At 41.3% G+C, this 27,920-nt stretch overlaps 1 protein-coding gene across 1 annotated transcript in view; it reads right to left on the reverse strand.

Annotated features, from left to right (window-relative positions):
* The window catches only part of ANKRD55 (ankyrin repeat domain 55), a 53,710-nt gene that overhangs the window by 14,551 nt on the left and 11,239 nt on the right, over positions 1 to 27,920 (reverse strand). The window contains exons 4-9 of the mRNA XM_054809933.1: positions 27,562 to 27,671; positions 24,108 to 24,168; positions 20,403 to 20,531; positions 5,854 to 6,038; positions 2,237 to 2,404; positions 52 to 713 (exon numbers count right to left, since the gene is read on the reverse strand). Coding sequence (XP_054665908.1) covers positions 52 to 713; positions 2,237 to 2,404; positions 5,854 to 6,038; positions 20,403 to 20,531; positions 24,108 to 24,168; positions 27,562 to 27,671 — 1,315 coding nt within the window. The remainder of the gene's footprint in view (positions 1 to 51; positions 714 to 2,236; positions 2,405 to 5,853; positions 6,039 to 20,402; positions 20,532 to 24,107; positions 24,169 to 27,561; positions 27,672 to 27,920) is intronic.

A 27,920-nucleotide genomic window follows, 5' to 3' on the forward strand; every position in this document is an offset into this window, starting at 1 on the left:
CTACATCAGTAGTGATTTTAAGATTTGGGAGATAGAGAAGAAAGAAATTACCTGATGGAGAACTAGGAAGTGAGGGAAGGCGGGGAGGGCACAAAAGCACATGGTGAGATCTATCAGAGTTTAAGCCATTTATCAATTTGTCTGAAGGAGTCCTACTACAGAGTTTGTAGGAGAGTAGCTGGTTAGAGTCTGTGTTCCAGGCATCATCCAACAAAACCTGACAGCTGCTTCTGTTGTCCAGCAAGTTGAGTTCACTCCTACTCTTTTGAGACTTGTGTGCAAAATGCTGGGTGCTGGCGGTGGTGGAGAAGCTTGATCTTGTGCTCTGGGAAGCAGTTAGGAAGGAATTGCCCGCAGTGATTGGGGGGAGGCTCTGGGTTCTGCTGGGCAGAGGTCCCTCACACTCTGGTTGCTTCTCTTCTGGTATGAGGTACTTTGTGTCTGTGCTCTTTCTTTTGAAGTCAGTGGTGGTCACATGCTCATCTGCAATGTCTTTGCAGTTTGTGTCCATAATGCAATCAAAAGTGGTGATGATGTCATCTACTTCTGAGGTCTCTTCTCTAGGACATTGGTCTCTGCTTCTCTCCTGACTGGTTTTCTGATCATCTTTCTTCTTTTTGCCAGAGAAGATATAGTTCAGTATACTGAATCGTCCTTCTTTCTTTAGGAGTCTGTTGTTCTGGGAGGGAAACTGATGAACTGGCTCAGATCTACTGGAATTAAAAGTCAAAATGTGATGTTGTTATTGCCAAATAATGAAAAAATACTGCCAGTGTTAGCCTATGAAATGGAGTATATACTGTTCAGATACATTTGCAGGGGTGGTTCAAGGAGGCAGAAAATTAAGACTCCAAATTTGTAATTAACAAAGACTGAAAATGACGTATTACTTCACTCTTTCTTAGGGGGTTCACTGACTTACACTTACCTTAATGTAGGCTTAGTGCAGCTATCAGGAAAAAAAACCAAACAAACTTTTCTGGCTTCAGCATCTACCAGCTGCAGAATCATTATTCTTAATGGTGAGGCAAGATCCAATAATAACAAGACCATGCTGGGATCTTCAAAACGAAGTGGACTTTGTATTATGTCATATTTAAAAAATGGTATTTCCAACAGCACAGTCATTGCTAACACTGTAACAAAGGCACTAGTTCACCATTCCTTCCCTTTCCCTTTCCCTCTGCCTCTTCCCCTTTCCCCTTTCTCCTTTCCCCTTTCCCTTTTCTTCTTTCCCCTTTCTTTTCCCCATTTCCCTTTCCCCTTTACCCCTCCCCCTTTCTCCTTCTCCTTTCTCCTTTCTCTTTTTTTTTTTCCTTTCTCCTTTTCCCTTCCACTTGCTTTGTCTTGCCTGTACTAAAGAGACGCGGCACACTTTCAGAAGATCTAGCAAAGTCATTACCTACAATGCTGTTGCTGTAGTGGTTTTTAGATGAGATTTTGACTAATCAACATTTCAGACCTACTGCAGTGTGCAGGAGGAGGAGAAGGAGAGGTAATGTTACCCATGTCTCACAATTTGTAACACAGGAAATAATACTAACTGCTGACTGGAAAGGAGGGGAAAGCACAAAGAAATGTGATGATAAATGTCTTTTTTAAGTGCATGCTCATTTACCAAAGAACTGAAATGAAGTAAATGACTGCTGAAACATGAGAAATACAAAGAGAGAGGAAGATCATAAGCAATGTAAAAGACTTACACTTTTTAACAGAAAAAAACCCTCAGAATAAGAAAAGACAATCAAGGTAGAGAACTAAAGAAGGCTAGGACAACACTCCCAAACCCTTACCCTGAGGATAAAAACTTGAGATTTATTTTATTACCTATCTGGAAAAGCTGCTTTTGTGTTCAGTCTATCCCTCTGTCTGATTACATGAACACACAGCTAGCGCATAGAGATTTAAAAAAAGTGGAAGGCATGTATCTGAGGGCTGAAATTATTCTCTAAGATGACGTTTCTGCACAAAGGTGACTGAGCAAGAGCTGTACTAACACCTTCTTGGTTCAGAACCCTCTGCTGATCGGCAGACTAGCACTGTAACTGCAGTGATGAGTATTCAGTAGATGACTAATTCTAATGTTGCTATTTTGGTGGAAAACTTGAACTGAGTATTGTAGATGAATTGAGGAGACACCACCCAGGGCTCAAATCCTTCAGTAGCATATAAAAAGCAATAAATTTGTTTTCCAGTCAGTGGCAACATGTGAGCAAGATGTGAACTTTTGCTTTACCTGCTCTCCTGAGACAGCAGCTTGATGCATTCTGTGTGCCCACAGTACATTGCGTATGTCAGAGGAGTGTTTTCATTGATGTCTCGAGGGCTGCTGTCTACCCCCAGCTCGAGCAGTACCTGCACACAGTCAGCTTTCCCTGCTGCTGCAGCCCAGTGCAAAGGCGTCCTACAGAAAAAGAGGAGTATCATGAAAATAGATGAATAAATTTACTATCAAAACTATAAGTGACATAATAAAATGCTACTATGCTACTCATCCAGATTCATGACATCCATTTTACGGAATTCTCTAGCAACTTATCCCACACTGATGTAGCTGCCAGTGGTGGTAATAAGGCCATAAACTGGCATCTACGTGCATCTGGTATGGAGGATGATGGCTGAAATATAAATATGGGGAGGCCTGGCAGATTGATTATATCACACTCCCACAAACCCACCAAGGCAAGCCCTGTGTGCTTACAATGGTGGAAGCAACCACCAGATGGCTGGAAACATATCCCGTGTCCCATGCCACCATCCACAACACTATCCTGGGCCTTGAAAAGCAAGTCTTGTGGTGACATGGCACCCCAGAAAGAATTGAGTCACACAATGGGACCCATTTCCAAAACAACCTCATAGACACCTGGGCCAAAGAGCCACCTGGGCATTGAGTGGGTATATCACATCCCCCACCATGCACCAGCCTCCGGGAAAATCAAACAATACAATGGGCTGTTAAAGACTACACCAAGAGCAATGGGTGGTGGGACCCTCAAACATTGGGATACACATTTAGCAAAGGCCACCTGGTATAGTCAACACTAAGGGAGTCTACTAATCTAGCTGGCCCTGCCCAGTCAAAACTTTTACACCCTGTAGAAGGGGATAAAGACCCTGTAGCGCACATGAAGAATATGTTAGGGAAGACAGTCTGGGTTGCTCCGGCCTCGGGCAAAGGCAAACCCATCTGTGGGATTGCTTTTGCTCAAGGACCTGGGTGGACTTGGTGGGTGATGCCGAAGGATGGGACAGTCCAATGTGTACCTCAAGGAGATTTGATTTTGGGTGACAATAGCCAATGAATTGACTTGTGTGATGTTAATTGCTACATAATAATGCATATGTCATCACTACTGTGATTGCGGTATGCCATGGTAACAGTATTACAGTAAGAATCACCCAGACTAATAAAGAATGAACTTTGATGAAACTAAGCAATGTGCAGAGGTGATGAAACCAGAACTGACTTCAGCAACGAGCGCCTAGCAACTTCCTCAAGATTGACATCTTCAACCTGCAGACCGTGGGCATGGGCTGCACCAGATACATCAGCTACGACCTCCGGATGCAGCATGTAACAATCCACCACCACACACCATCTCTCCTGCCCTGAGAAACTGTTATGACAGATGGAGCCTGAAGTCATGGACTAAATGAACTCAGTGGACATTTTGTGGACATTTATATTTATGAACATTTTACAGACATTTCATAGTGGTGGTCCATTGACTAAAGGAATGATATCTGTGTTTATGTATCAAACGACAGGAAAAATGGTGGTGGTTAATTGCAATGTATTGGGCAATGCAGGACCTGGGCATGATTTAAATGGTATGAAATAAGGTGTGGAAACCATCGTGGTTTCATCTGGGATAGAGTTACTCTTCCTCCTAGCAGCTGGTCTAGTGCTGTGTTTTGGATTTAGGATGAGAACAATGTTGATAACACACTGATGTTTTTCGTTGTTACCAAGCAGTCAAGGACTCTTCACCTTCTCATACTGCCCTGCTAACAAGAAGGCAGGTGCAACCAAGAAGCTGGGAGGGGACACAGCCAGGACAGCTGACCCAAACTAGCCAAAGGGATATTAATGTCATGCTCCATATATAGTCAGGGGGTGAGCTGGGAGGCAGGGTAGCTGGCGGGGGTGTCTTACTGAGCATTGGCTTCAGGTGGTGAGAAATTGTGCTGTTCAACAGTTGTCTTGTAGTATCATCATCATCATCATCATCATCATCATCATCTCACTTTTCTGTCCTATTAAACTGTCTTTATGTCAACCTACGAGTTTTATCTTTTTCTTTTTTTAATTTTTTATTCTGTTCCCCATCCCACTGGGATGTAGAGAAAATAGGTATGGGGCTCTAGAATGCCTATACATGCTATATAATAGCATTTCTGCTGCTGCTGGAGTTGCAGAGTGGAAGGAGTGCCTGAAATTTTCAGACCAGAATTTGAAAAAAATCTTTGTAGTGTCCACTACATAGGGACAAGCTTTTCTCATCTTTACACTAAGCACAATTAGCAATGGTTGGCTGAGGGCTCTCCATGAAAGTAAAAGGAGAAGAAGCCTCCCCCAGATGAATAAGAAGGACTGGACACATCTACCAGACTGTCATTGGCCCTTTGCCAGTTTCTGTGTTCTTTGATGGGCACAGACTGGAGCAGATAACAATTGTCTTCAATCTGTGTAGGAGAATCAAACTGATTTCCTGTCTGGCAGCAGATTTGCATCTTGTCTTTGGAAACTTTTGTTCAGTTTCCAAATTGCAATATTTTGCTCTTATGAAAAATCTGAAGGCACAGAAAACACCATAAGAAAACTGTGCAAGAATAAAAAATGAAATTGACTTTTCTCTGCCTATTTCTTTTCAATCCCAGTGATTTCAGATGGGTGCAGTCAGAAACACAATAGAATGGAAATCTACTGTGTCTTTATAGTGAACGGCTTATCTTTTCCCCTTCAAGTATAATACCTTCTGTGGAAATATCAGAATGTGTAATAGGAGGTTGTCTTACTGAGCTCTTAAGTGTAGTTAAACTCCTCCCTTCGCCTTTCTTTCCATAGAAACACAGTCTTCTCAACTACCTTTTACTGATGTTTAGAATGTTCTTCAGAACCCTGTTGGTTTTATTTCCATTCCATTTTATTGCACTTTTCCATGAAGACTGCTATTATTTTAAGTACCTGAAGGCCTAAGCCAAGAAAACCTTGGCTTTTGCTCCACTGAGCAGCATAATCAATGTGAACAGCCAGTTGGTTGTGTTTGCATTAAATAAATTTATGAGCAAAGTTACAAGCAAGTAGATATGGGGTGAAAAAGAGGAAAGAAGATGACTCTTCTGCACTTATGATATAGGGATTTAATCCTGGAAGGAATCAAATTCCTTGTCAGAATGGAAGGTGAAAGTCTTCTTGTCCTATAGGAATACTGTGTTAGCATCTTAAAGGAAACAAGGGAACATTGCTCTTTCTTAAATACAAATAGCAGCAGGATCCCAGCTTCAAGTTGTAGGATCCTGTTCTATTGTTTTGAAAAGAATGTTCCCTTTTGATTGAAAGAAGTTAAGTCAAGTGGTGACAAAGTCTTTTCACACATAATCTTATCATTTCCGACCAGAAACACAAAGTCAAATAACATTCCTACTAGACAGTTGTTATACTAGATATGATACATGTGAGCTGGACTGCTTTGCCATGTTTCTGAGCAAGCATGGTTCTCTGTAAGTGCAGCTCATTAACCAGGCCATGGCCTGTGAAACAGGAAACACAATTATAGAATAAACAGAGCTAGTCTCAGGTTAATAGAAAGGAAGCAGCAATTTCAGTTTCAGAGTTTCCATGGTTACCTGTCATCCACATCAAGGGCCTGCAGGTTGCACGCCGGGACTTTAGCCAGCTCACAGATAATATCACTGTAGCCTGCAGCAGCAGCAATGTGCATACATGTTTTGCCATTCTCATCATCATAGTTTATTATTGATGGTCCCTGGTAGTGGTCCAGAATGATGGAACACAGAATCCTGTTGCCACTCTGGGAGGAAGTTCAGAGAAGAAAAGCATTTTACAATGGAGCTCACACCAAACTGCATTTTCTCTGCTAGAAAAAGCTAAATACAATAATGGTATTTTGTTTTGTGTATACCAGACTCCCCAGGTATGAAAGCCAAAAGCTTCCAATCTCCTGCTGGGAATTGGGTTTGCTTTATGAATTTCCTAGAACACTTCGAACACTGGAAAAATAATAAATAATGTACCACTGCAAATATCTCCAATATTTACAGAGTGTAAATTACTCAACAGCTTTCTCAGAAATAGCTTGGGGTTTTTGCTGTTTTGCTAAGCCAGAGTCCAGAAAGATACGAGTCTATATGTTTTCATAGAAATTTAGGGTTGGAAAGGACCTTGAAGACCAACCCACTTCTGTAAGCCTGTCCAAGTACACCCAGAAAAGCCATGTCAAATATTTGCTCAAGTGGTTCTTGAAAACTTTCTTAGCTAGTTGGCACCAGTGCTGCAGCATCTTTGTAGAAAGTTGACATCGTTCTCTAACCTGCAAATGAAACTGAAACATTTTATATCCTAACTTGATGGAAATAGAGAAAAAGAATGCATGATTTTTTATAACAACATAGAAACACAAGGCATGAAAGGTCTTTCTAGATGATCAAATCACTTGCAGTTGTGTCACATCATCCCTTTCATAAACTTACTGTGCCCATTAAAAGTAATTAGTTTTTTTGTTCCCGTTACTCCCACAGGAAGGCACTTCAAGAACTTGTTTGCTTTAATGATTAGCATCTCTAATTTCTATTCATACTCATGGTTGATTTATGTCACTTTGTTTCTGTGCCAGCATTATTATTTAGATTAAATACTTCTTTCCTCTAACTGGTATTTCTTCTTCAGATGTTATCATATTCCTTCTGAACTGTTCTTTTGCCACTCTAATCAGTCAAGGTCTTTTAAGTTTTCCTTGCAAAATATACTTTCTATTTCTCTCATCAACCTACTAACCCTTCTCCTTTTGTGTTTCAGTTATGTACCCTTGGAGAGGGGTGATTAAAATTGTACTTAGTCATACACAGACATTTTTGCCAGGTCTTTGTACGGTGTCACTAGCTCTTCCCTATTTGTGTTAGAAATACCTCTTTTGGTATATTGCAGAACAGCATTTGCCTTATTCACAGCTGTGTCCCATTAGAAGCTTCTAGTCATTTTGGAATAACCCTTTACATCTTGGTACTTCTCTTCCATAGTTATTTCCAAACACAGAGTTTCTAGTTTCTGGGAGGACCTCCTGTTATTAGCACCCAAGTGCATGACTTAAACCTTTTACCCTATTCAATTTAATTCCATTTGTATTAGTCTAGACTTGAAGGTCATCCAGCTTCCCCTGTCTGATATCCCTGTTCTTTTCTGTTAATGTTTCCAGTTTTTTTGTTATTGGCAGATTTAATCAGAAAGCTCCCTGTATTCTGTGCCAAGTTATCATGAAAATATTGAGCAAGATTGATTTCAAGGCTCATTCCTGAAAATAATTTAATTCCAGCCTCTCTTCAACATTTAATTATTACTCTTCACTTCTTGATTTTGAGATACAACTTCTCCGTACAATTATTTGTGACATATCTACTTATTCTAAATATATCTTTTAAAGATAGATAGTCATCCGTTATATCTTGAGCCTCTTCTACATACTTTTCTTGTTTGCTTTTGGGGTATAGATTGGTGCTACATTTTGTACCATTGACAGGATACAGTCCAGGTCCCTAGAATGTGCTGGTCCCAGAGCTTCTCAGTCCAGCCGAGAATTCCCTTGATTTACCAAAATCCTACTGTCCTACTGAAATCAGGAATTTTGTTTTGTATGTACTTTGTTTACTCACCTGTTTAATTTAGAGTCTATTCATGATCATGCCATCCAAACTTATTTTCTATGACCAGGCCTTTTTTAAATGTCCCCATTAACCATGTTAAAACAGTTACTATTTTATAGTTGTCTGAATATGTAATGAAAAAATAGTGTTGATCTTTATGTTCAGGAATACTGAGGTCCTATGAATAATTGTTGGGTTTGTTCTCCAGTCCCTATGCCAAATGCCAATGTCCTCCATACTAGCATAATTCTCAGTTACATTTTTTGGTCACTGGCATCAAGACATCTCTAGTCACATTCAGGGCTAACTGAATCTAGGAGTCCATCATGTACTCCTAGTACTACCACAATAAACATGTCTCTATTACCATCCTTCTCCCAAGTCAGTTTTGATACAAAAAATTATTAACGTGCAGTGCTTACTATTCCTGTATTCATGTTCTAGTGACACTACTATTCTTCTAATTTTATACTGTCCGCACTTACAGTTTCAGTCCCTCAGTGTTCTTGCACAACTCTTAGCATTTCCATAAGAAATGTCCCACTGTTCTTACTGGCATTTTATACATTTACAGACTGTTCTGTCTCCCACCAATCTTCCATTTTCTAGACTAAACAAACCATTTCAACCTCTCTTCATGGGTCAAGTTTTTCAACCCACTTATCACACTTGGTGCTTGCTTTTGGCCTCTTCCCAGTTTGTCTACAGCTTTCTTCAACCATGGCATCCCAAATGACATAATTATCCAGCTGAGGCTTGTCTCCTGACTTTGAAAATGACATTGCTACTTCCTGTAGCCCACATGTATCACACTTCTGTTAATGTGTCCCAAAATGATGATTGTTTGTTTTGTATCAACACCATAATTTAAACTCCTACTCACTTTGTAATTCACTAGCCTACTACTCTTCCTTCTGTGCAAACAGATTTAATTTTTCATACATAGTATGTATGTATCATAGTACACAGTACTATTTTATTAATCTCAATTCATTCCTGCAATTTGTCAAAATCATTCTGAATTTCATCCTGACCCATGAAGTGCTTGGTGTCCCTCTAATCCGGTTCTATAAGTGGGTTATATAAGCGTTCTGTATTATTTCATCACCTCATTACAGAACAAATAAAAACATTCTTATAATAAATCCCTGGTTGTACTGTCAGTGAGACATCTACCTCCAAAGATTATGTGAACTGTCCATAATAGCAGGTTGTGCTTATACACGTTGTGCTATTGATGTAATTCAGTGTGTTTAAAATTGATTGTACTGCTCAAAACAGAAAGGGACAAAGAATTGGTCTTTTTATGACGACTCTATTCACTACCTGCTTAACAAGCTTTCTGTGCCATGTGATGAACTTTATCTTGTTGGCACTTTTCCAGTATTTCTGGGTTTTACTACACGATGTTAAACTGATTAATTGACATTCACACGTACTATATCCAATAGCTTCTTATCTGAGGAAGCACTAATTGCTTTGAAGATGGCTATGAAATTTCTGTCCTGTTTTAACAATTCAATCACGTTTTCTAAATAATCAAATGATATTTCCTAGTATTTTGAACCTTCTGCTGAAAGAGATCTCTAGCCAACTGCTCTGTGGCTTTCCAGCTCTCTCTTCTTAGGAATGCCTTATCTTTACCTTCATCATGGCTTTTTTAAGTTGCATACAAAATTCTCCTAAAATGCTTACACTGCGCTTATTCTTAGATTGATAGCTTTGAGCTGAGGTCACCAAAAATGTAGTCTTCCTGTGGTAAATTTACCATGAACCACAGTACTATTGTTAGACCAGGATGTTCAGTGGTAAATTTACCATAGGAAAATTACATGGTTTTGTAACCTTACTGTATGTATCCCTTCATTTCATCTTCCCTTTTTGATTTCAAATTCTTTTCAGTGATGTTCTCAGAGATTATGAGTTATTTTTTCTGTGTTTCTACATAATTCTGCAGGGATTTCCCCCCCCCCCCCTTTTCTTTATACTTTTGTCCCATCTCACACCTCTGTCTGCTTTCACCCATTATTCATTCTCCTCAGTGAAATTTTCTTTCTTAGATCACTCATCTAAATTAAACTTACTTCGTGAAGAAGAAATATGCTAAAGCCTTGATTCGGGAGCCCTTGCAAGGCAAACTCTTATCATGCTTTATGCAAGTTTTTGTCTGAGATTTGTGTCATCTCCAGATAGTGGCAAACAACAAATTCACTGACAGGGTCATTAGCTCTCACTTTCACTTGATCACAACTCTGTTTTCTTTAGATTGGTTAATAACAAGCCCAACTTCTGATAGTTGCATGTCTCAGTGCTTTCAAAATAAGAAAATAATTCTTCAGGAAATATCCACTGAATCAAGTACCATGAGGAGAATCCTGCATGTTTGGGACACTTTTCTTTTTGACACTTTTTTCACCTATGTCTACTCAATTTATCATGGTTGTTACTACAACCATCGTTCTTATATTTCAGCTTTTTAAACATCCAACTGATACACAGAATGATAATCTTACTTGGGAAGTTTATTGTCATTTATGTTATATTCTACCATAACATTGCATTTTATTCTGCCGGGTCTTCAATCGTACATACTACAATGCTCACTGCACTGTATAGAGGGTTAATTTTTTCCCTTCTCTAGTGAACTAGATATTTCGATGCCAAAGAGTAGAATCATGTGAAGGGAGCTGGCTTGTGCCTACCAGTAATGTAGACATGGAAGAGGGAGAGGGACAAACTATGGACCACTTAACTGTTTTCAGGAAACCCTGACAAGGTATTTTTCTTCCAAGTAAATGTCTCTGGATATTATGTGGTTAGGTTGTATTAGTTCTCCTGTATTTTCTGTCTCTTTGTATTAGTATGCAGTTTAAAGCCTTCCTATATCTATAGCCAGCTTGGCTGGATGGAAATTCCCCACTAGCAGCTCTTGATGTTGTTTCTTATTATTAGCATTGCACTTTAGGGCTGTCTGTGTTTCCTCTTCTACATTGCCTCCTCTTTCAATTCCACACCTGTGAATCCAAAGCTTTGACTTTCTCTTTGATGTCTTGCTCTGATCCTGAATGGCTTGACATTTTAACCATCCTTTCACTCCTTTCTGCAGCAACAAATACTATTCCCATTGCACTATGCTGGGAGGTAACCTACTTTTCTAAAGAAGCACCATAAATTACTATAGATTAAACAAAATTTGCATCAGGACTTCTGGCTTCCTCCTGGAAACCATCTTTGTGCATCATTGGGTACTGTTTGAGTTTTATGCTACAGGATGCTGGCTGGTCTCCCAACTCTTATCCTTCACCAACAGACACAAATAGTATATTTGAATATGAAATTGACTGTAACTCCAACAGGGCCATTGGAAAAAAAAAAAAAAAAGGAAAAATCTTTTTCTCCTTTGCTGAAATAAAGAAACATGAGCCATTTTTTCAAATATTTGTTGAGCAACCCATAGCAAAATTTGAACGAGTAACTCCTCTGTGGACTTTTTTCCTTTGTAACTGCAGTTGAGGTTGTTATATTGGTAAATACATCTTTCCTTTCAAAGTCACCTTTTTTTCCTTTTTGATTATGAAATTCATTATTTACCTAAAGCAAAAGCCATTCCACAGACTTTTCCCATATGGCTTTGTTGGCTGGGGCTTGAAAAGTCTTGATATCAAGACTTTGACTCAAGACTTTGCAAGCAGAAGCCCTGCATTTAGTTACAGCTATACTGGCAAAACCAAACTGTTGCTCCAGTACAAATTTTTCCTCATGTTCATGTTCAGAGCACTATGGCAGTGTATTATATCCTTATCTTTACCGTAACAAGTGTTCAGAATTTCATCCTAGAATCAGAGCAAGACAAACATAATGTTGCATTAACAGTGAGGATATGTCTTGTCAGAATCAGATATTATGGCTGCATCAAAACAACACATCCCTGTCTTGTTGTAGATGCAATGTCTGCCATTTTAAACATGGAGAATGCCAAACTCAAGAGCAGAGACATAATTCAGCTCCTCCTAGTCTGCAACAAACATAGCGCAGTGAGAAATGTCCATAAAGCTGGCAACTTGGGCTGCTGAAGAGTTTTGCACACACACAAGAGCCTTCTCCCATTGTTAAGGACTTCCAACATCCCCCCTCTGGACCCCACACTAGGGGAAGCTGAGGAGTGGAAGCATGTTCACTCCACCTCCACTGCTACCATGCCCTGGCTGCCAGATGGCTGTGTTGGCACTGGAGAACCAGTGCAAAAATTCAGAGCACCCTGTGGCTTCTCCGCCCTCGGGGGACAGAGAGAACTGGGAAAGGAACAATCCGTAACACCATCTTCAGCGCTCCTCCTGCCAGGGAAACTTCGCCAGAAGTTGCCTGGATACAGCCCAGGCACTTCACAGGGTGTGTTTCTGATGGCAAACCAACATAAATTAACAACAACTCTACTGACGCCGCTGTAGTTACATTGGTGAGACTCAGCCAGCTCAGAGAGAACCTTGTTTGTCTTCTCCTAACCCTAGTGCTTCAGTTCAGACACCCACTGAGACAGCGTCTCTTGCAGACTCAGAGTGACCCATCTTGGCCTGACATTGTGGTTCTCTTGGAAAGAGAACGTGGTGTTGTTGTACAGGATACTTTGTCCTGTGGTCCTCAGAGCACTGCTGCCTCTGGTACAACTAGGGGACGTGGTGTTTTAAAAGTATTTATCCTCTCAGCAGCCTTAGTGGGTGTTGGATAAAAGCTAGCAAATCACAAAGGCAGTCATGGGGGCCTATTTCTATGGCTATCACATGTCACTGCCTTTCTTACCCTCTCTTTGCTGAAAAAAAACCTTCTATGAGATATTGGCCAAATCTGTCTAAGAATTTATTTTCACTTGGAGTTTTCTATAATAACTGCATATGATTTACTGTGTAAATGACTATGGTTGTGACTAAAATTACTTGGCAGCTTTCCCCTGCTAGTACATTGTTGTGAGGACTGATTTCTCTGGATGAGCTGTTTATGTGCTTTGAAAAAGAGATTCTCTTTTATTCCACAGTAGAAAAAGGATTTATTCCTTACTATTATCAGAGAAATGGAAACATTTGTCATGCAGTGCCTTTTTGTCAGCCATAGGAGATCAGGACATTTGTAGATACGCAAAGAGCATGGTGCATGTACATTACTCATGTTCTGGCATCCACTTGCAGAATTCCATGTAGACTATGCGCTGGGAAGAGGTCTGGCAATTATCCTGTACTTACCTACAGGTTTTGCCTGAGACAAATTCTTACTAAGCTCAGTGGGCGTTCTGCAATTGATTTCCTTGGCAATTTGATTGTCATGAATAATTACACTTTCAATGGCATGTTCATACTTGAAGGACTTACTGTTTAACAGTCAATTATTTCAGGTAAAGGCAGTTTTTCTGATGATCTGGTTGTACTGATGACTTTGTATATCAATACTGCTATACTGTGTACAAGTCACAAAAGGGGTTTTTGCTTATGAATTGACATAAATGAAAATGGAGAAATAGATTACAGCTATATAAAAAACTCAGTAGCACTAGGGAACATCCCTGAGCACTGGAATCTGTTGTCTGTTCCGTAAAATTTCTAAAATCCTCCCTAGCATGGTTTTGGCTTGGGTCAATTAACACTTTCCCCACCAGTTCCTGGACATGGTTCAGGAGCTCGCCTGGGCCACAGACCATTCGCAGTAAGTAGTCTGCATACCAACCATCCTGTTTTAGAGAATAAGAGAGTTTAGCAATAGGGACACAGACTGTCCCGTCATAGTTGGCCTTGGTGCCAGAGCCAAGACTCAAGCACATTTAATTTGCTATTGCAGACATCGTCACAAGTGTTTCGGGCACTTTTTGGAAAAAAACTTCTGATGGTATTGGAGCAAGTTTATTTCTTACTCAAAACTATTTGCAATCTCTCTTCCTCATTTTGCAAGTTGACAACTCATTCTGAAGAGCCCTGCTGCTATGCAACATTCCAGCCTCCATGAGCAACAGCTGTACCTTCGCTGGAATGACAATATTTACACAAGAAAGGGATTTCTTCAGGGTATGCTTAAAAAATGCAAATTGAATCTGGTTTTCATTTGTTTGCTAACAGTCGAAATTGTCTTTAAAGCTTAGCGACATAAAAAATCACTACTCTCCCTTTCTAGCTATCTGTAGGAAACTGCATGAAACAAGGAGAAAACAAGTACAATTTTGCAGTGAAAGGAATCTGCCTGAAACCAACCATGCTCTAAATCGTGCCTAGCAAATGCACCTTTTCTAGCCTAATCCAACAACAACCACGTCTGCCACAGCAAAACACCAAGGTTTAAGAGGACTTTGGAAGTCTCTCTGAATCCTCCCACCTCAGACAGCACACAAACCCCTGCCCCCGCCCCGGGGTGCTGGGCACAGAGAAGGAGCGCAGTGATGCCGTGGGAGAGACCCTGGCCCTGAGCCACCACTGCCTTCCCTGGCCCCTTCCTCTGCCCTGGCTGGGTGGCCAGCTGTGTCCTCAAGGTGCCCTGCAGCAAAAGAGAGATTCGTTCCTAGAGATCCTGAAATTTAAAAGTGCTCTCACCTTCCAAGTAATTACAGAGAGGCTGCCATGCCTGCTCAGCCAAACGCAAATAATTGCCTATGCTTTGCTTTTACAATGTGTTTAAGATACCCGGGTATTTTGCTCTGCTCTCAGGAAATGGGGGAATGAAATAATTGCATTGTTGCTATGGGGCAAATATGCAGGCTCGTAATTTTTTAAAACTTTGCAGTCTGAATCAACCTATAAAAAAATCGTAAGGATAGCTCCACGTGCCAGAATATTATTTTTAATGGCTTCTTTTTAGTTGCCTTCTTTTTAATCTCTAAAGGTTTGCATTTCTTCACTTTATAAGAAATCTTTGTTTGATTGTTTATTCTTTAAATGAAAGCTGATATTTTTACATAATCATATGACTTTGGGAGACAGAGTTTTAAGAAAGAGGCAAAGAAACTTCTGGTAAAATCATGACTGGCAAGGCAGTACAGGAAGACTCCAAATCTTCCCAGACTATTTCCAAAGTACTACTAATACTATTATGATACAGTGGTATGTAGTATGATAGTGGATACTGTATAGTATATATGCTATTTCACTAGGATTTCAATGACACCGTTATCTGGAACTGTTAGAACAGCTTTAAACTTTGTTCTAGTATCATTTAACAGTTTTTTGTTACAAAGGTATGTTTCCTTTTCATTACAGCTATTATTGATGGTTGCAATGAAAGGAGAGAAATACCTCCTGAGACACTTCTAGTATAGCCCTATCCGCACTAGCTCTTAAAAATGTGTAAAAATGTGACATGAGGTATTCTTACTTCAAACCAGAACGATCTGTGTTTTTGACATTGATGCAACATATTTGCACTGGAGGCATGAACTTGAGCAGCAGGAGGTTTGACTTTTTCAATAGATCAGACCTTGGCGTGGGTCTAGTTACATGGCTGGGACTCCACAGCCACCATTTGTCTGATGGGACACCAAGTGCTAAACCTGCGGTCTTTGAAACAGCCATCATGGAACGAGTGTTTCATATCAAACATACCTGAGAATTTGTTTTCGAATGGTGGGTGTGGTGGGTTGACCTTGGCTGGAGGCCAGGTGCCCACCAAGTCGCTTTATCACTCCCCTCTTCAGCAGGACAGGGAGGGGAGGAAAATAAGATGAAAAAATCCTTATGGGTCAAGGTAAAGGCAGTTTAATAAAGCAAAAGCAAAGGTCACACATGGAAGCAAAGGAAAACCAAAATATTTATCCTCCACTTCCCATCAGCAAGTGATGTCCGGCCAATTGCCAGGAAGCAGGGCTTCAGCATGTGTAGCGGTTGCTCCAGAAGACAAATGCCATAATAACAAATGCCCTGCCCCCTTCCTCCCCCTTTCTCTTAGCTTTTATTGCTGAGCAGAGGTCATATGGCATGGAATATCCCTTTGGTCAGTTGGGGTCAGCTGTCCTGGCTGTGTCCCCTCCCACGATCTTGCCCACCCTCAGCCTACTGGTGAGGTGAGGGGGATGCTGGAGAGACAGCCTTGGTGCAGTGCCAGCACTGCTCTGCAGGAGCCAAAACCCTGGTGTGTTACCAGCACCTTGCTGGCTACCGGTGCACAGCACTATGGGGGCTGCTGTGGGGAAATTAACTCCGTCTCAGCCAGACCCAACACAGCAGGCAATGGTTTTTATGTGATTCTGCTCTGTGTTTCAGCCCAGTGTGCACAAACTGCCTCTTTCCTGCAACTTCTGAAACAAGTTTCTGTGCAATGCCTCGTCTTCCCTTTGCTGCATTTTTTAAAAATGGAATTAAGCACAGGGCCCTATTCGGCCAAAAACAACCCTTGCAGCCGGTACTGCCTGTACTCCGTGAGTCTCTTGTGCTCTGAAGATATTAACACAATTCTAAAAGGAAAAATATCCCTTTTCCAGCAGCCTCAGAAGAGGCTATTAGACATAACAATAATCGCATCCAGCAGAGCTGTTGTTCTGCTCTCTGTCATAGCAGAGACAGTCATGCCTGTCCACAGTATCTATTTCTCCTGGGCTAACAGGGCAGCAGAGAGCACTGGCTGGAAGCATTTTTTCTTGGCCAAGCTTGAGTAAGAGAAATATTAACAGATTTATTCCATGCTCTGGTATTTCAACTACCCCTTCTGGACCTAGAATATGGAGAAGTATGTGGATGGAAGAAGCAATTTATAAGGCTTCATAGCAGAAATCTCTCAAGAACTAAAAAAGGAGGGTCATCCTGCACGTGTTTCCTCTGATTACTGAGAGCAGATTGAAGGGAGAAAGAAAAAGGTTTTGTGATTTGCTTCCACCTGAGGCCAAGTGGGTTTTGTGCAGTTTTAATTTCCTGCTTTCTCAGGAGTTATTCTGCATGTTTGTGAGAGAAAAGTGGAGGTGGGCATTAGTGGTGGAATTAAATAATTAAATGTACAAAATAGGGAATTAGGGGAAGATTAAGTTGTGAGGGGAACTCTGAGGGTCCTGATAGGACCTGATAAGGGATTCCATTTTATCCTTCTGTTTGAGAGAGAGCTTGTTCCCAGAGCTATCACCCAGACCACTGCCTAGCCTGCAGGACCTTGCATGAGTTTCAGAAATTTCCCACTGGAAGCAGCCTGCATTGTAGTAAGCCTAGTAAAAATGCACAACAGATTTTAGAGTAGATCTTTAGTTTCCCAAGGCAAAAAAGCAAGGGATGTAGCCCAATTTCAGACTGATTAGGATTAAAGAACAAAACTAGTGCTGAAATAATACCAGTTGCAGAGGCCAAAGCAAAGGGCGCACAGCAAGCTCACTACCCTGGACTTCAGGAGAGCAGACTTTGGCCTCTTCAGGGACCTGCTTGGTAGAATACCATGGGACAAAGCCCTGGAAGGAAGAGGGGCCCAAGACAGCTGGCTAGTATTCAAGGGTCACCTCCTCCAAGCTCAGGAGCGATGCATCCCAACAAAAAGGAAGTCAGGCAAAAAAGCCCGGAGGCCTGCATGGATGAACAAGGAGCTCCTGGGCAAAGTCAGACAAAAAAAGGAAGCCTACAGAGGGTGGAAGCAAGGGCAGGTATCCTGGGAGAAATACAGAGAAACTGTCCAAGCAGCCAGGGATCAGGTTAGGAAAGCCAAAGCCCTGATAGAAATCAGTCTGGCCAGGGATGTCAAGGACAACAAGAAAAGCTTCTATAGGTATGTCAGTGATAAAAGGAGGACGAGGGAAAATGTGGGTCCCCTCCAGGATGAAACGGGTGACCTGGTTACCCAGGATATGGAGAAGGCTGAGGTACTCAACAACTTCTTTGCCTCAGTCTTCACTGGCAAATGCTTGAGCCACACTGCCTGGGTCACAGAAGGCAGGGACTGGGAGAATGCAGAACCGCCCACTGTAGGAGAAGATCAGGTTCGAGAATATCTAAGGAACCTGAAGGTGCACAAGTCCATGGGACCTGATGAGATGCATCCACGGGTCTTGAGGGAGCTGGCGGATGAAGTGGCCAGGCCACTCTCCATCATATTTGAGAAGTCCTGGCAGTCCGGCGAAGTTCCCACTGACTGGAAAAGGGGAAACATAACCCCCATTTTTAAGAAGGGAAAAAAGGAGCACCCAGGGAACTACAGGCTGGTCAGTCTCACCTCCATGCCTGGCAAGATTATGGAGCAGACCCTCCTGGGGACTATGCTCAGGCACATGGAAAATAAGGAGGTGACTGGTGACAGCCAACACGGCTTCACTAAGGGCAAATCATGCCTGACAAACTTGGTGGCCTTCTATGATGGGGTTACAGCGTTGGTGGATAAGGGAAGGGCAACTGACATCATCTACCTGGACTTGTGCAAAGCATATGACACTGTCCTGCACAACATCCTTGTCTCTAAATTGGAGAGACAGGGATTCGATGGATGGACCACTCAGTGGATAAGGAATTGGCTGGATGGTCACACTCAAAGAGTTGTGGTCAACGGCTCAATGTCCAAGTGGAGAACAGTGACGAGTGGCATTCCTCAGGGGTCAGTACTGGGACCGGCACTGTTTAACATCTTCATCAGCGACATGGACAGTGGGATTGAGTGTGCCCTCACCAAGTTTGCCGACGACACCAAGCTGTGTGGTGTGGTTGACACACTGGAGGGAAGGGATGCCATCCAGAGGGACCTTGACAGGCTGGAGAGGTGGGCCTGTGCAAACCACATGAAGTTCAACAAGGCCAAGTGGAAGGTCCTGCACGTGGGTTGGCACAATCCCAAGCACGACTACAGGCTGGGCGAGGAACGGATCGAAAGCAGCCCTGAGGAGAAGGACTTGGGGGTGTTGGTGGATGAGAAGCTCAACATGAGCCGGCAGTGTGCGCTTGCAGCCCAGAAAGCCAACCGTGTCCTGGGCTGCATCAAAAGAGGCGTGACCAGCAGGTCGAGGGAGGTGATCCTGCCCCTCTACTCTGCTCTCGTGAGACCCCACCTGGAGTACTGTGTCCAGTTCTGGGGTCCTCAGTACAAGAAAGACATGGAGCTGTTGGAGTGAGTCCAGAGGAGGGCCACGAAGCTGATGTGAGGGCTGGAGCACCTCTCCTGTGAGGACAGGCTGAGAGAGTTGGGGTTGTTCAGCCTGGAGAAAAGAAGGCTCCGAGGAGGAGATCTAATTGCAGCTTTCCAGTACCTGAAGGGGCCTACAGGAAAGATGGTGAGGGATTGTTTATCAGGGAGTGTAGTGACAGGACAAGGGGTAATGGGTTTAACCTGAAGGAGGGTCGATTTAGATTAGATGTTAGGAAGAAATTCTTTACTGTGAGGGTGGTGAAGCACTGGAACAGGTTGCCCAGAGAGGTTGTGGATGCCCCCTCCCTGGAAGTGTTGAAGGCCAGGTTGGATGGGGCTTTGGGCAACGTGGTCTAGTGGAGGGTGTCCCTGCCTGTAGCAGGGGGGTTGGAACTAGATGATCTTTAAGGTCCCTTCCAACCCAAACCATTCTATGATACTATGATTCCATGAAACCTCTACTTCAGAGAAACAAAAAAATTGAGCCTATTGTACATGAAACATCTGTGGGACCCTGTGGTTGAAGAAAACATATTATTTAGTCTAGATGTCCTTACTCATTTGCAAATATAGTATGTGGCAGTCCAGAGCTTTTAAATTTCTTTGCTGATACATTTTTTTAAGATGAGCAAACTTACACCAAAGGGCGAGGATGCAAATATTTAGTCATTGTAGGAAAATGTTATTGGTTTTTCATGCAAGTTCTATTTCTGCTTATCTAGTATGCAGGTGTTTTGAACATTGATACCAGAACTTGCTATGGCAAGTGAGCAAGTAAAAACATATTTGTATAATTTCATCTGGGAAGTTTTCTGCAGTAGAGCTTAGGCATGACTTAGTAAATTATGCTATATTTTAGACCACTTACTACCATTGCGTAATACAGCGTTTAATGCCACCTTAAACCTGTGTAGTTTTCTTCTCTAATGATAATCTGAGTAATTTTTAGTAACTTGACATTTTTTTGCACAGGAGATAGGAACATACAGGTCAACAGGAAATGAGTTTGGTTCCTTGTCTTCCTTAATCTTGAGAGAAGTAGGGCCTCAACCCTTCAGCTAATTATTCCACAACTATAGCTGTTTCAATGTGTTTTAACTTGTATTTTCATTATTTTATTCCCAAAGGCCTTTGGCAAGACTATTTAAGCTGGTGATTTCTGCAACCCTGATTTAGTGAAAAAAATTAAGCATGAGTTCAACGTAAAGCATATACATAGTCCCAGTGAGATAAATGATAACTTTGTTCAGGGCAACAGTGCTGAGCCTATATTAAGTATGCCTTGCTCTCCAAAGAAGATGTTACATCCTTGATCTGTGCCCACTGGCAAAATGCTGGGGATGTTAGTGGGCATTCTTAGCATCCATTTTCCTCATTTCACAGTCAAAATAATTGCTTTTGGAGTATTCAGGACACCAGCTCAGCTCAAGCAACCGCCTGCAACGGGTGAAACTGCAGCCGTGGCTCACCTGTACTGCCCAGTGCAGGGCTGTTTTGAAGTCTTTGTCCACCAGAGTCAGTTCTGCTCCCTTGTGCAGCAGAGTCTGGGTGTGCTGGGGCATGTTGTGGAAAGCAGCCCAGTGGAGTGAAGTCATTCCCTAAAAGCCACAAACCCAAAGAGAAAATAATCATCAGTCATGGGAGCACCCTTCAAGTCTCTGTAGACACGGGTCTGAAACCATTTGGAGCTGACAGACTCTTCCCTCTCCCTCTTGGTTTGGAATAGCTAGTAACAGCTTCTGAATTAGTGGAGTCATAAGGGGCAACAAAGCAAATAGCTTTTTGGAGTTATTACAGAAAATGTATACAAATATGAATACTTCTTTCATACGTGACTACAGCCTGTTACAAATAATGCGTGGTCAGGACCAGGACAGCTGGGGGATGGTTCCTCACTGCTCAGTTTGGATCCTGTGAGAAAAGCCTGGTTTAGACTGGTGCTTTGACATGACACAGTGTGATGTTTATCTTAGGTCTTGTCTTTGATCCAAAATAAATATTATAAGCTAGTATTTTAGCTGTCACTAATCAGCAAGCTAAGGAACTGGCCCAGTGATATCAACAAAAAAGTCATAATATAAACATCACATATCTACTGTTTAAGGAGAAAACAAAGCAAATGGTAAGCTGTTGACCTGCCTTTTCATTCCATCATAGTTGTGTTCAGTCAGTCTTGGTAGATCAGAGTATTCATAGCTTGTATTTGCACCTTCATCAGCATTGTTATATATACCTATATGTTACTTTGCATCCATAATACTAAAGATTTACTGTATAAAGTTACTCATTCAATGTGTTTCTTAAAAATTGCTAGTGTTGTTCAGATGTGGTAATATTTTACTTTGGGCAGGTGTTGTTTACTATCTCTTATCAGGGCAAATGCATTTCAGTGGTTTCCAAAATGATAAAAAGCAAAAAATATACAATGGAAAAGAAATTAAAACTTGATGTGGAACCCCATAAAGCCAATTGGCAACAGCTCAGGTAAAGTATGAGCTATAAAACATTGATGCAGGCAGCTTATCAGTGCATTAATAGTGGAAGTTGTTAGCAGTGATTTTCTAACTAAAAGCTTGAATGCCCTACCATTAATTTCTCTCACTCATCAAGTATCTTATAAGGCTTTTCAGGTCCCCAGATGGTGTAAGTATAGGTGATGACAAAACAGATCAGTTGAACAAGAGCAGTTTTGGTCTTAGTTGCAGTTTGCAAAGCTTAATCATGGGGGTTTTGGTTTTGTAAAACCAAAAATGAGGGTAAAATCCTGCCCTAACTGAAATTAATGGGAGCTCTGCCATTGACGTCAGTGGATGAAGGTTTTGACGCAAGGGACTTAGTACTGTTGAGGGACACGCAGTATTGAGAGTCCTGTGAAGTGAGGCTTCAGTGAAGTGATTTCCAGCCGGGAAATGGGTCCTCCCCCCTAGCCCTAGAGAGCAGAAACAATCACTCAAAGAGGAGAAGCTACAGTGTACCATGCCAGCTTTCTGTCATCCACTCTCAGTCTGTTGATATGGACAAAAAAATCTTCAAAAATCAACCTTCTCTCTGTTTCTACTGTGGTAACCAGCAGAGTCAGCTGCAACATCAGAGTGTGAGAACTGTGGGTAGGGATCAAATATATCTCTAGTACAGGGACACAGCTCTGAGAGGTCAGTAGCAGATGCTTAGGGAGAAAATATAAGAAACAAGGTTTGATGATATACAGTCACCTAAAATTTGTAGTCAGGCTAAAGACTTCCTATGACATCTATACCTCCACAAGATAACAATGTATTTTCTGAAAAAGTAATTATTTTAATTTTCTTTAAAACTGCTGTCTGATGATTTCTGTAGGTGTCCCCATCATTTTAGATGTAAAAACTAGTTAAAAATAATTCTCTTTTCATCTTCCCCATGCAATTTATGATGCTACGGACTTGTATGATATCATCCTTCTGACATAGTTGCCAAGCTGAAAGTCCTATTGTAGTTTAGTTTGCTATAGTTGTTAGCCTGCTTATGAAAGGAAGCTACTCTATAACTATTACCATCTTTGTAGTCCTTTTCTGTTCCTTTTCTTATCTATCCTTTTTCAGATTACTCTTGCAGCCGACATTCAAGATGCGGGTGTACCAAGGATTCTGACAGAGCATAACGCTGTTTCCTGTTTTGTTCTCTATTTCTTTTCTAATAATTCGTACATTCCACGTGTCCTTTCGGAGCACCCATCTGAGCAAAGAGCATTGAGCCGGTTGTAGTGGCAGCTCACTCATGTGGGCCTGCTGCAGTGGACAATGGCTGTCTAACCTGCACCCACCTGATTTGTGCATGGTGATACCACCCTTGAGTGGTACTTGTAGGTAGACTGCTGTTTGTGAGAAGAAGCATGAGAGTGATATCAGAACTGTGAAAGCTGAAGATCCAGCAGAATATAATATTAAAGCTGAGACAGCCCAACGATTGTGCATTTATAAAGAACAAGGAGCAATAGGGGACATAAAAGGAGTAAAACCAAAAAATGGCTGTGGGAAATGTAGTGTGACACTTGTTTTGCCCAGATTCAAAGCTTTTTCAGGGAATGTTTCTTCACATTGTCATCTCACAGGCATCATAAGTAAACCCACAGAAAGCCACAGTTGTGGAAACTGTGAAACCTCCAGATGTATTTCTTACTGTTTTCGTGTTCATGTATTCATCAGGGTGTTTTACTCAAGTGTGAGATGGGAAAACTGAAGTGTTTTACTTATGCTAAAAGAACAGCTCTATTAGCTGCAATAATTTGTGAGGATCCACATTTTTCAGAACACATGAATATTCAGGGCTTAGAACTAACACTTGAACAACTATCTTCTCAGTGCCAAATGACAGTGAGCTGGACTAAAAGTTCCAAATTGCATGTAAGTGCTGCATTACAGCAAAACATAACAGTTTGAAATTATGGTCCATGGTTCCATGCAACTCGTTAGCAACATAATTCTATACAAAGACAAAGCATACGTCTGGTTTAGGCTGTTGTAAGCAAACCATCAGTGGATAAAGAAGGTTCATGGGAAGAGGGAAAATTAACCATCCTGTGGTGGTTCTGGAATTGTGCGTAACACAAATCCTTGAGCAATTGTTAGAGTGAAGAGAAACATACGAAAAGACATCCAGAGTCTCTCTTGTGTCTTGGCTTCTCTCTTTGGAGAAGAACACATCTGGGAAGTGAACACTGTCCTGTGTACACTATATGTATATATATATACACACATGCTGGGCACAATTCTTTACGGATCAGAGGCTAGCATAAATATTTGTAGCTGCATGGCTGTTCTGTGTAATACCAGAGTTACAATGTTTTTTCCTGAGAACAGTACTTTAATAATGGGATGATTGGTAAAGGTGAAGATTTAGTCCAATGTCTAACTTCAGAAGAATCAAAAGCAATTAATGTCTGGGCAATTGAGTGAAGAGACTGATTCAAGGTACCTCCATAGCTGGCAGTATATGGAGGTTTATTAGCCTAAAGGTGCACCACCTATAGAAGGAAAAATGAGATAATGCTTTGCGGAGTTCAGAAAAAGCATTATGGAAATTTTTGACTAGTGCATAGTCTTATTGTAAAATTGATACTACAATGGACTGTTTCTGAACAGCATGACTTGTATGGTCCCAGAACATGGGACTGTGACTTGTAGCACAAGTTCACTCACCTCATTGTCCTGATGATTAATTTCACTAAGATTTGACTGCTGCAGAAGGACGTTCAGGAGCCTGTGGAAGCAATGACATAATCAATCTGCTGTACTCCTGACTAAACCTGAAAAATTGACATTTTTTTTTTGAGAAACAAAGCATGCAATTTCAAGAAAAATCAGTATTAGTGATGTGCACAGGTCAGAATCTTAGGTCTGAGCTTTGTGATACTAGAAAAGCAAATAGAACTTTATGGCTTTCTGTAACAACAGAAGTTTAGTGCTGGGAATTAAAAGCAGTGTCACTGGGAAGAATTCTTGTGCTGATTGCCAGGCTAGAATCAGAATGAGTAATACTATACCAGCGTGCGGTTTTTGGTGGCTTAGCAATTATTCTAATTTTATTTTATAAAGTTTAAAACAAACAGAAATGCTAATGTCCAGTTCCTAAAAGGATTTTTCAATCTCCATAACTCTTGGAGTAACGCGATGTTTTGTACGTGTTTGTGTATGCATGCATACTATATATTTACACACACATGAATAATATTTTGCAATGCCTTAGAGTGTGTCTGCTGGGATAGGGCCATTGTTATAAAATATAGCAATGCATTGGCTCACATTTTATAGAATATCAGGCTACAAACACTCCCCTCTGGTGGAGGGAACAGTTCTAATAAAATATTTACATGAAATATTATTCAAGTGCAGTAATATTTTTAACACCGCATAGATTTTGCTTTTCTTTTCCTTTTGGTATCCTATGAAGATGTTCTGACATCACTATAGGTTTGGTGAAGATGGTTGTATTTTATATTAGGATGCTAAGTGTGCATGTACGCTTAGATCATGTACACGTACGGACCATGGAAATGAAAAGGACCATCCTGTCACAGGCAGTAACAAAGCCAAATGGTATAGATCCTAACATGGATGTACTGTTCTTATGATTCTAGCAAAAGGAACAATAAATCCTTAGTGGATCCCTAGGTAAGATCATAATGCAAATCTGTGGCTCATCTGAAGGCTTGATTTGCTGGAAACCTTCAAAATATGGATATTTAAAAGACATGCTGTTTTCCAAGGAAATTAAAAGATGATGAAGTGTCAAGGAGGGAACTATGGTAAATGTCCCTCCCAATAATGCACAGATAAATGTATACAACCATGCATTTATTCCCATGCCCAGGAGATGGAATGAAAATCTTTTGCTGCTTTTCATCAGGACAATCTTCAACAACTTCCAGCGTGTTTTCTGGATTGAACTGTGCTCAGGTGTGTGGATCAGATCAAGTTGAGAATGTTGCATGATAAATTTGTTCTTTCCCCCCTCCCCCAGTAATAAACAAGTAGATAATGTAAATTATTCAAAAGACAGACACTTACAATTGCTTAGGGATGATTTGGACAATTCTGTAGGTGAACAGCCAACAGTATCTGTTGGCCATTTGCAGGTGCCAGAAATCCAAATTTAATTTTTTTCTGACTAGAATATCCCTAAAGGGTGAAGACCGGGCATATCCAAATGCTTTGCTAGGACTTCAAATCCATTTTTATATGGATACAAATACTTGTAGAAAAGGGGTGTTACACCTCCTTTTCTGAATCACACAACCAATGGCATAATGGAGTCATACTACAGGAACTCTGAAAAGGATGGCATTTTAGAATTGCTGTGATTAGTTTGGTAAAAAATTGTAAAAGGGAAGAGACATTTTATGGTCATTTGGCACAATGACTCAGAAACTCAGAAAATCAGTATCTGAAAACAGGTCTGGGTAAAAATGGACTGGTGAGCAGAAAAAAAGTGAGATAACCACAATATGCTTGTAAAACCCATTTATCACATAGTTTTATAATCTGATACATGGTTCTGTAGTTTAACCTCAGATATAATCAATGAAATCAGTGTATGCAAATGAAATCTCATTCTTTGAGTGTAAAACCTCTATCAACAACACATTTTGGCTCACATATCCTTAGACCATTATGGCAACATAAGTCCTACCACTGAAATACGTAGATATTTAGCCGTGCAGCTGAGATTTCTCTGATATCTACTCTTAAAGGCATACATCAGGAAGTCCATGGATTCTCTTTCCACCTTTCCTCTTAGGCTCTGTGGAACGCACTGAAGCACATACATCAGTTATCAAATCAATACATAAATTGCCTGATCACTATCTCTCTCTTTCCATATGGTCCATGTGCTGCCTCCAGCAGACGGGGTTGTAGCAGCAGGCTGCCAGCTTTCAAACTTGGCTGAAAAAGCATTTCACAGATGTCCACTGCATGCACCCTTTTGGGAACTCAAGAGAGTGACAATGACTGTGATGGAAAAGCCTCCTCCTCAGTGCCCCAGGCCTGTCTTCTGGGCATGGGGAAACCCAGTGAGAAGACAGAGGGAAAGGAATTGAGCAACTGGTAAACTCCTGTGCAGAGCAAAGGTCTGCCCATATCCATGGAGAATGTGAAAAACATTCAGGGAATCTTGTGTGCTGTTGGTAAAGTAGATTACTGTTCCCTTTCAAGAAGCAGCATGTGCAGTGTTGTACAAACATTGTCTTCTTTCTATGGAAGCTTTGTTTCATGATAGTGACCTGTACTTTTGCAGCAACCTCAAACTATTCTCTCCAAGTGATGCATGAAAAGCAATGATAACGTCAAAAAATCAATAAAGCTGTTAAAAAAGGCTGGAGAGCAAGATCAAAAGAAATGCACAGAAGTCTGGGCTGGTCTGATAGGGCAACAGCGGCAAAACTGTAGACTCAATGATTAAGTCTCATGAACATTTTGCATGTACTGAATGTTTTACCTGGCTTTAATGTCTTCCTATCCCTCCAGACACGATTTACTTAGGAGAGTTTTTTGAGTGAATTTATTCAGATGTACAAATCAAAATTTGTTAAAACCTGTAAATCACAGGCTGGAATGAGACAAAGAGGATCTTTCTTAAGACTTCTTCTGAAGGTACTCTGTAGTTGTTACTCCACCTTCAGTAAAAGTAGTTAAAAATAAGCCAGTCCACCAAATCTCAGCTGCTTCTTTATAGCAGGGTCTCAGAGGGGTTGTTGTGTGGAAAACTTTTCTCACATTTGCCACGCTACTTGGAGGAGAAGGCCAGAGAAAGACCTTCCTGTAATATTTCTTGTGAGGAGGTGGCAGAAAGGTAATTGGTAAAGGGAAATGCAGGGTTTCAACTTTTTTTTTTTTTTTTTTCCTTCCTGCTGTTGTGATCTTAAACCAGGCTCCTCGCCTTACTTGGACACGTATCTCTCTTACACAAGTGTCGTACAATGCTTTTTCTCCTCTTTACCCCATTTATAATAACCACTAAACAAAGGAGCAACTCACAAGTGTAACTGTCACAGCTAACCTTCCTGACTTGGGCTCCCCTTTGGGCTGGGTAGCTTGTGTTGGTGACTACCTGTTGAGATTCAACCAGCAAATGCTGCTGGAGCCTGCGACATACCTCACGTCAGGCTCTGCGGTAGCAGCGTGTAGTGGCAACCTCCCTCTTTTGTCGGGTATATTCTGCTTAGCACCGTTTCTGAGCAGGCTGATACAGCCTTCCAGCCAGCCCTACAAAAGAAATTAGAGCATGTCAAAGAGGAAAGTGAAATGCATCAGGCCAGATCTTTGCTTGGTGGTTCTAGCATCTGTGTGTGACTGTAGCTGTTTCTGCCAGAAGAAGAACTGGTCTTTTGTTTCCCCAATAGAGGTCTTTCAGCACTGAGAGTGCTTTGCCTTTGGAGTCTGAGTCTCAGACTAGCTCAGTCATTCATTTCTGTGATAAGATATTCTCTTTACACTGCCTTTTGGTTTTTCTGC

Source organism: Grus americana, chromosome Z, assembly GCF_028858705.1.
Source record: "Grus americana isolate bGruAme1 chromosome Z, bGruAme1.mat, whole genome shotgun sequence".
NCBI lineage: Eukaryota > Metazoa > Chordata > Aves > Gruiformes > Gruidae > Grus > Grus americana.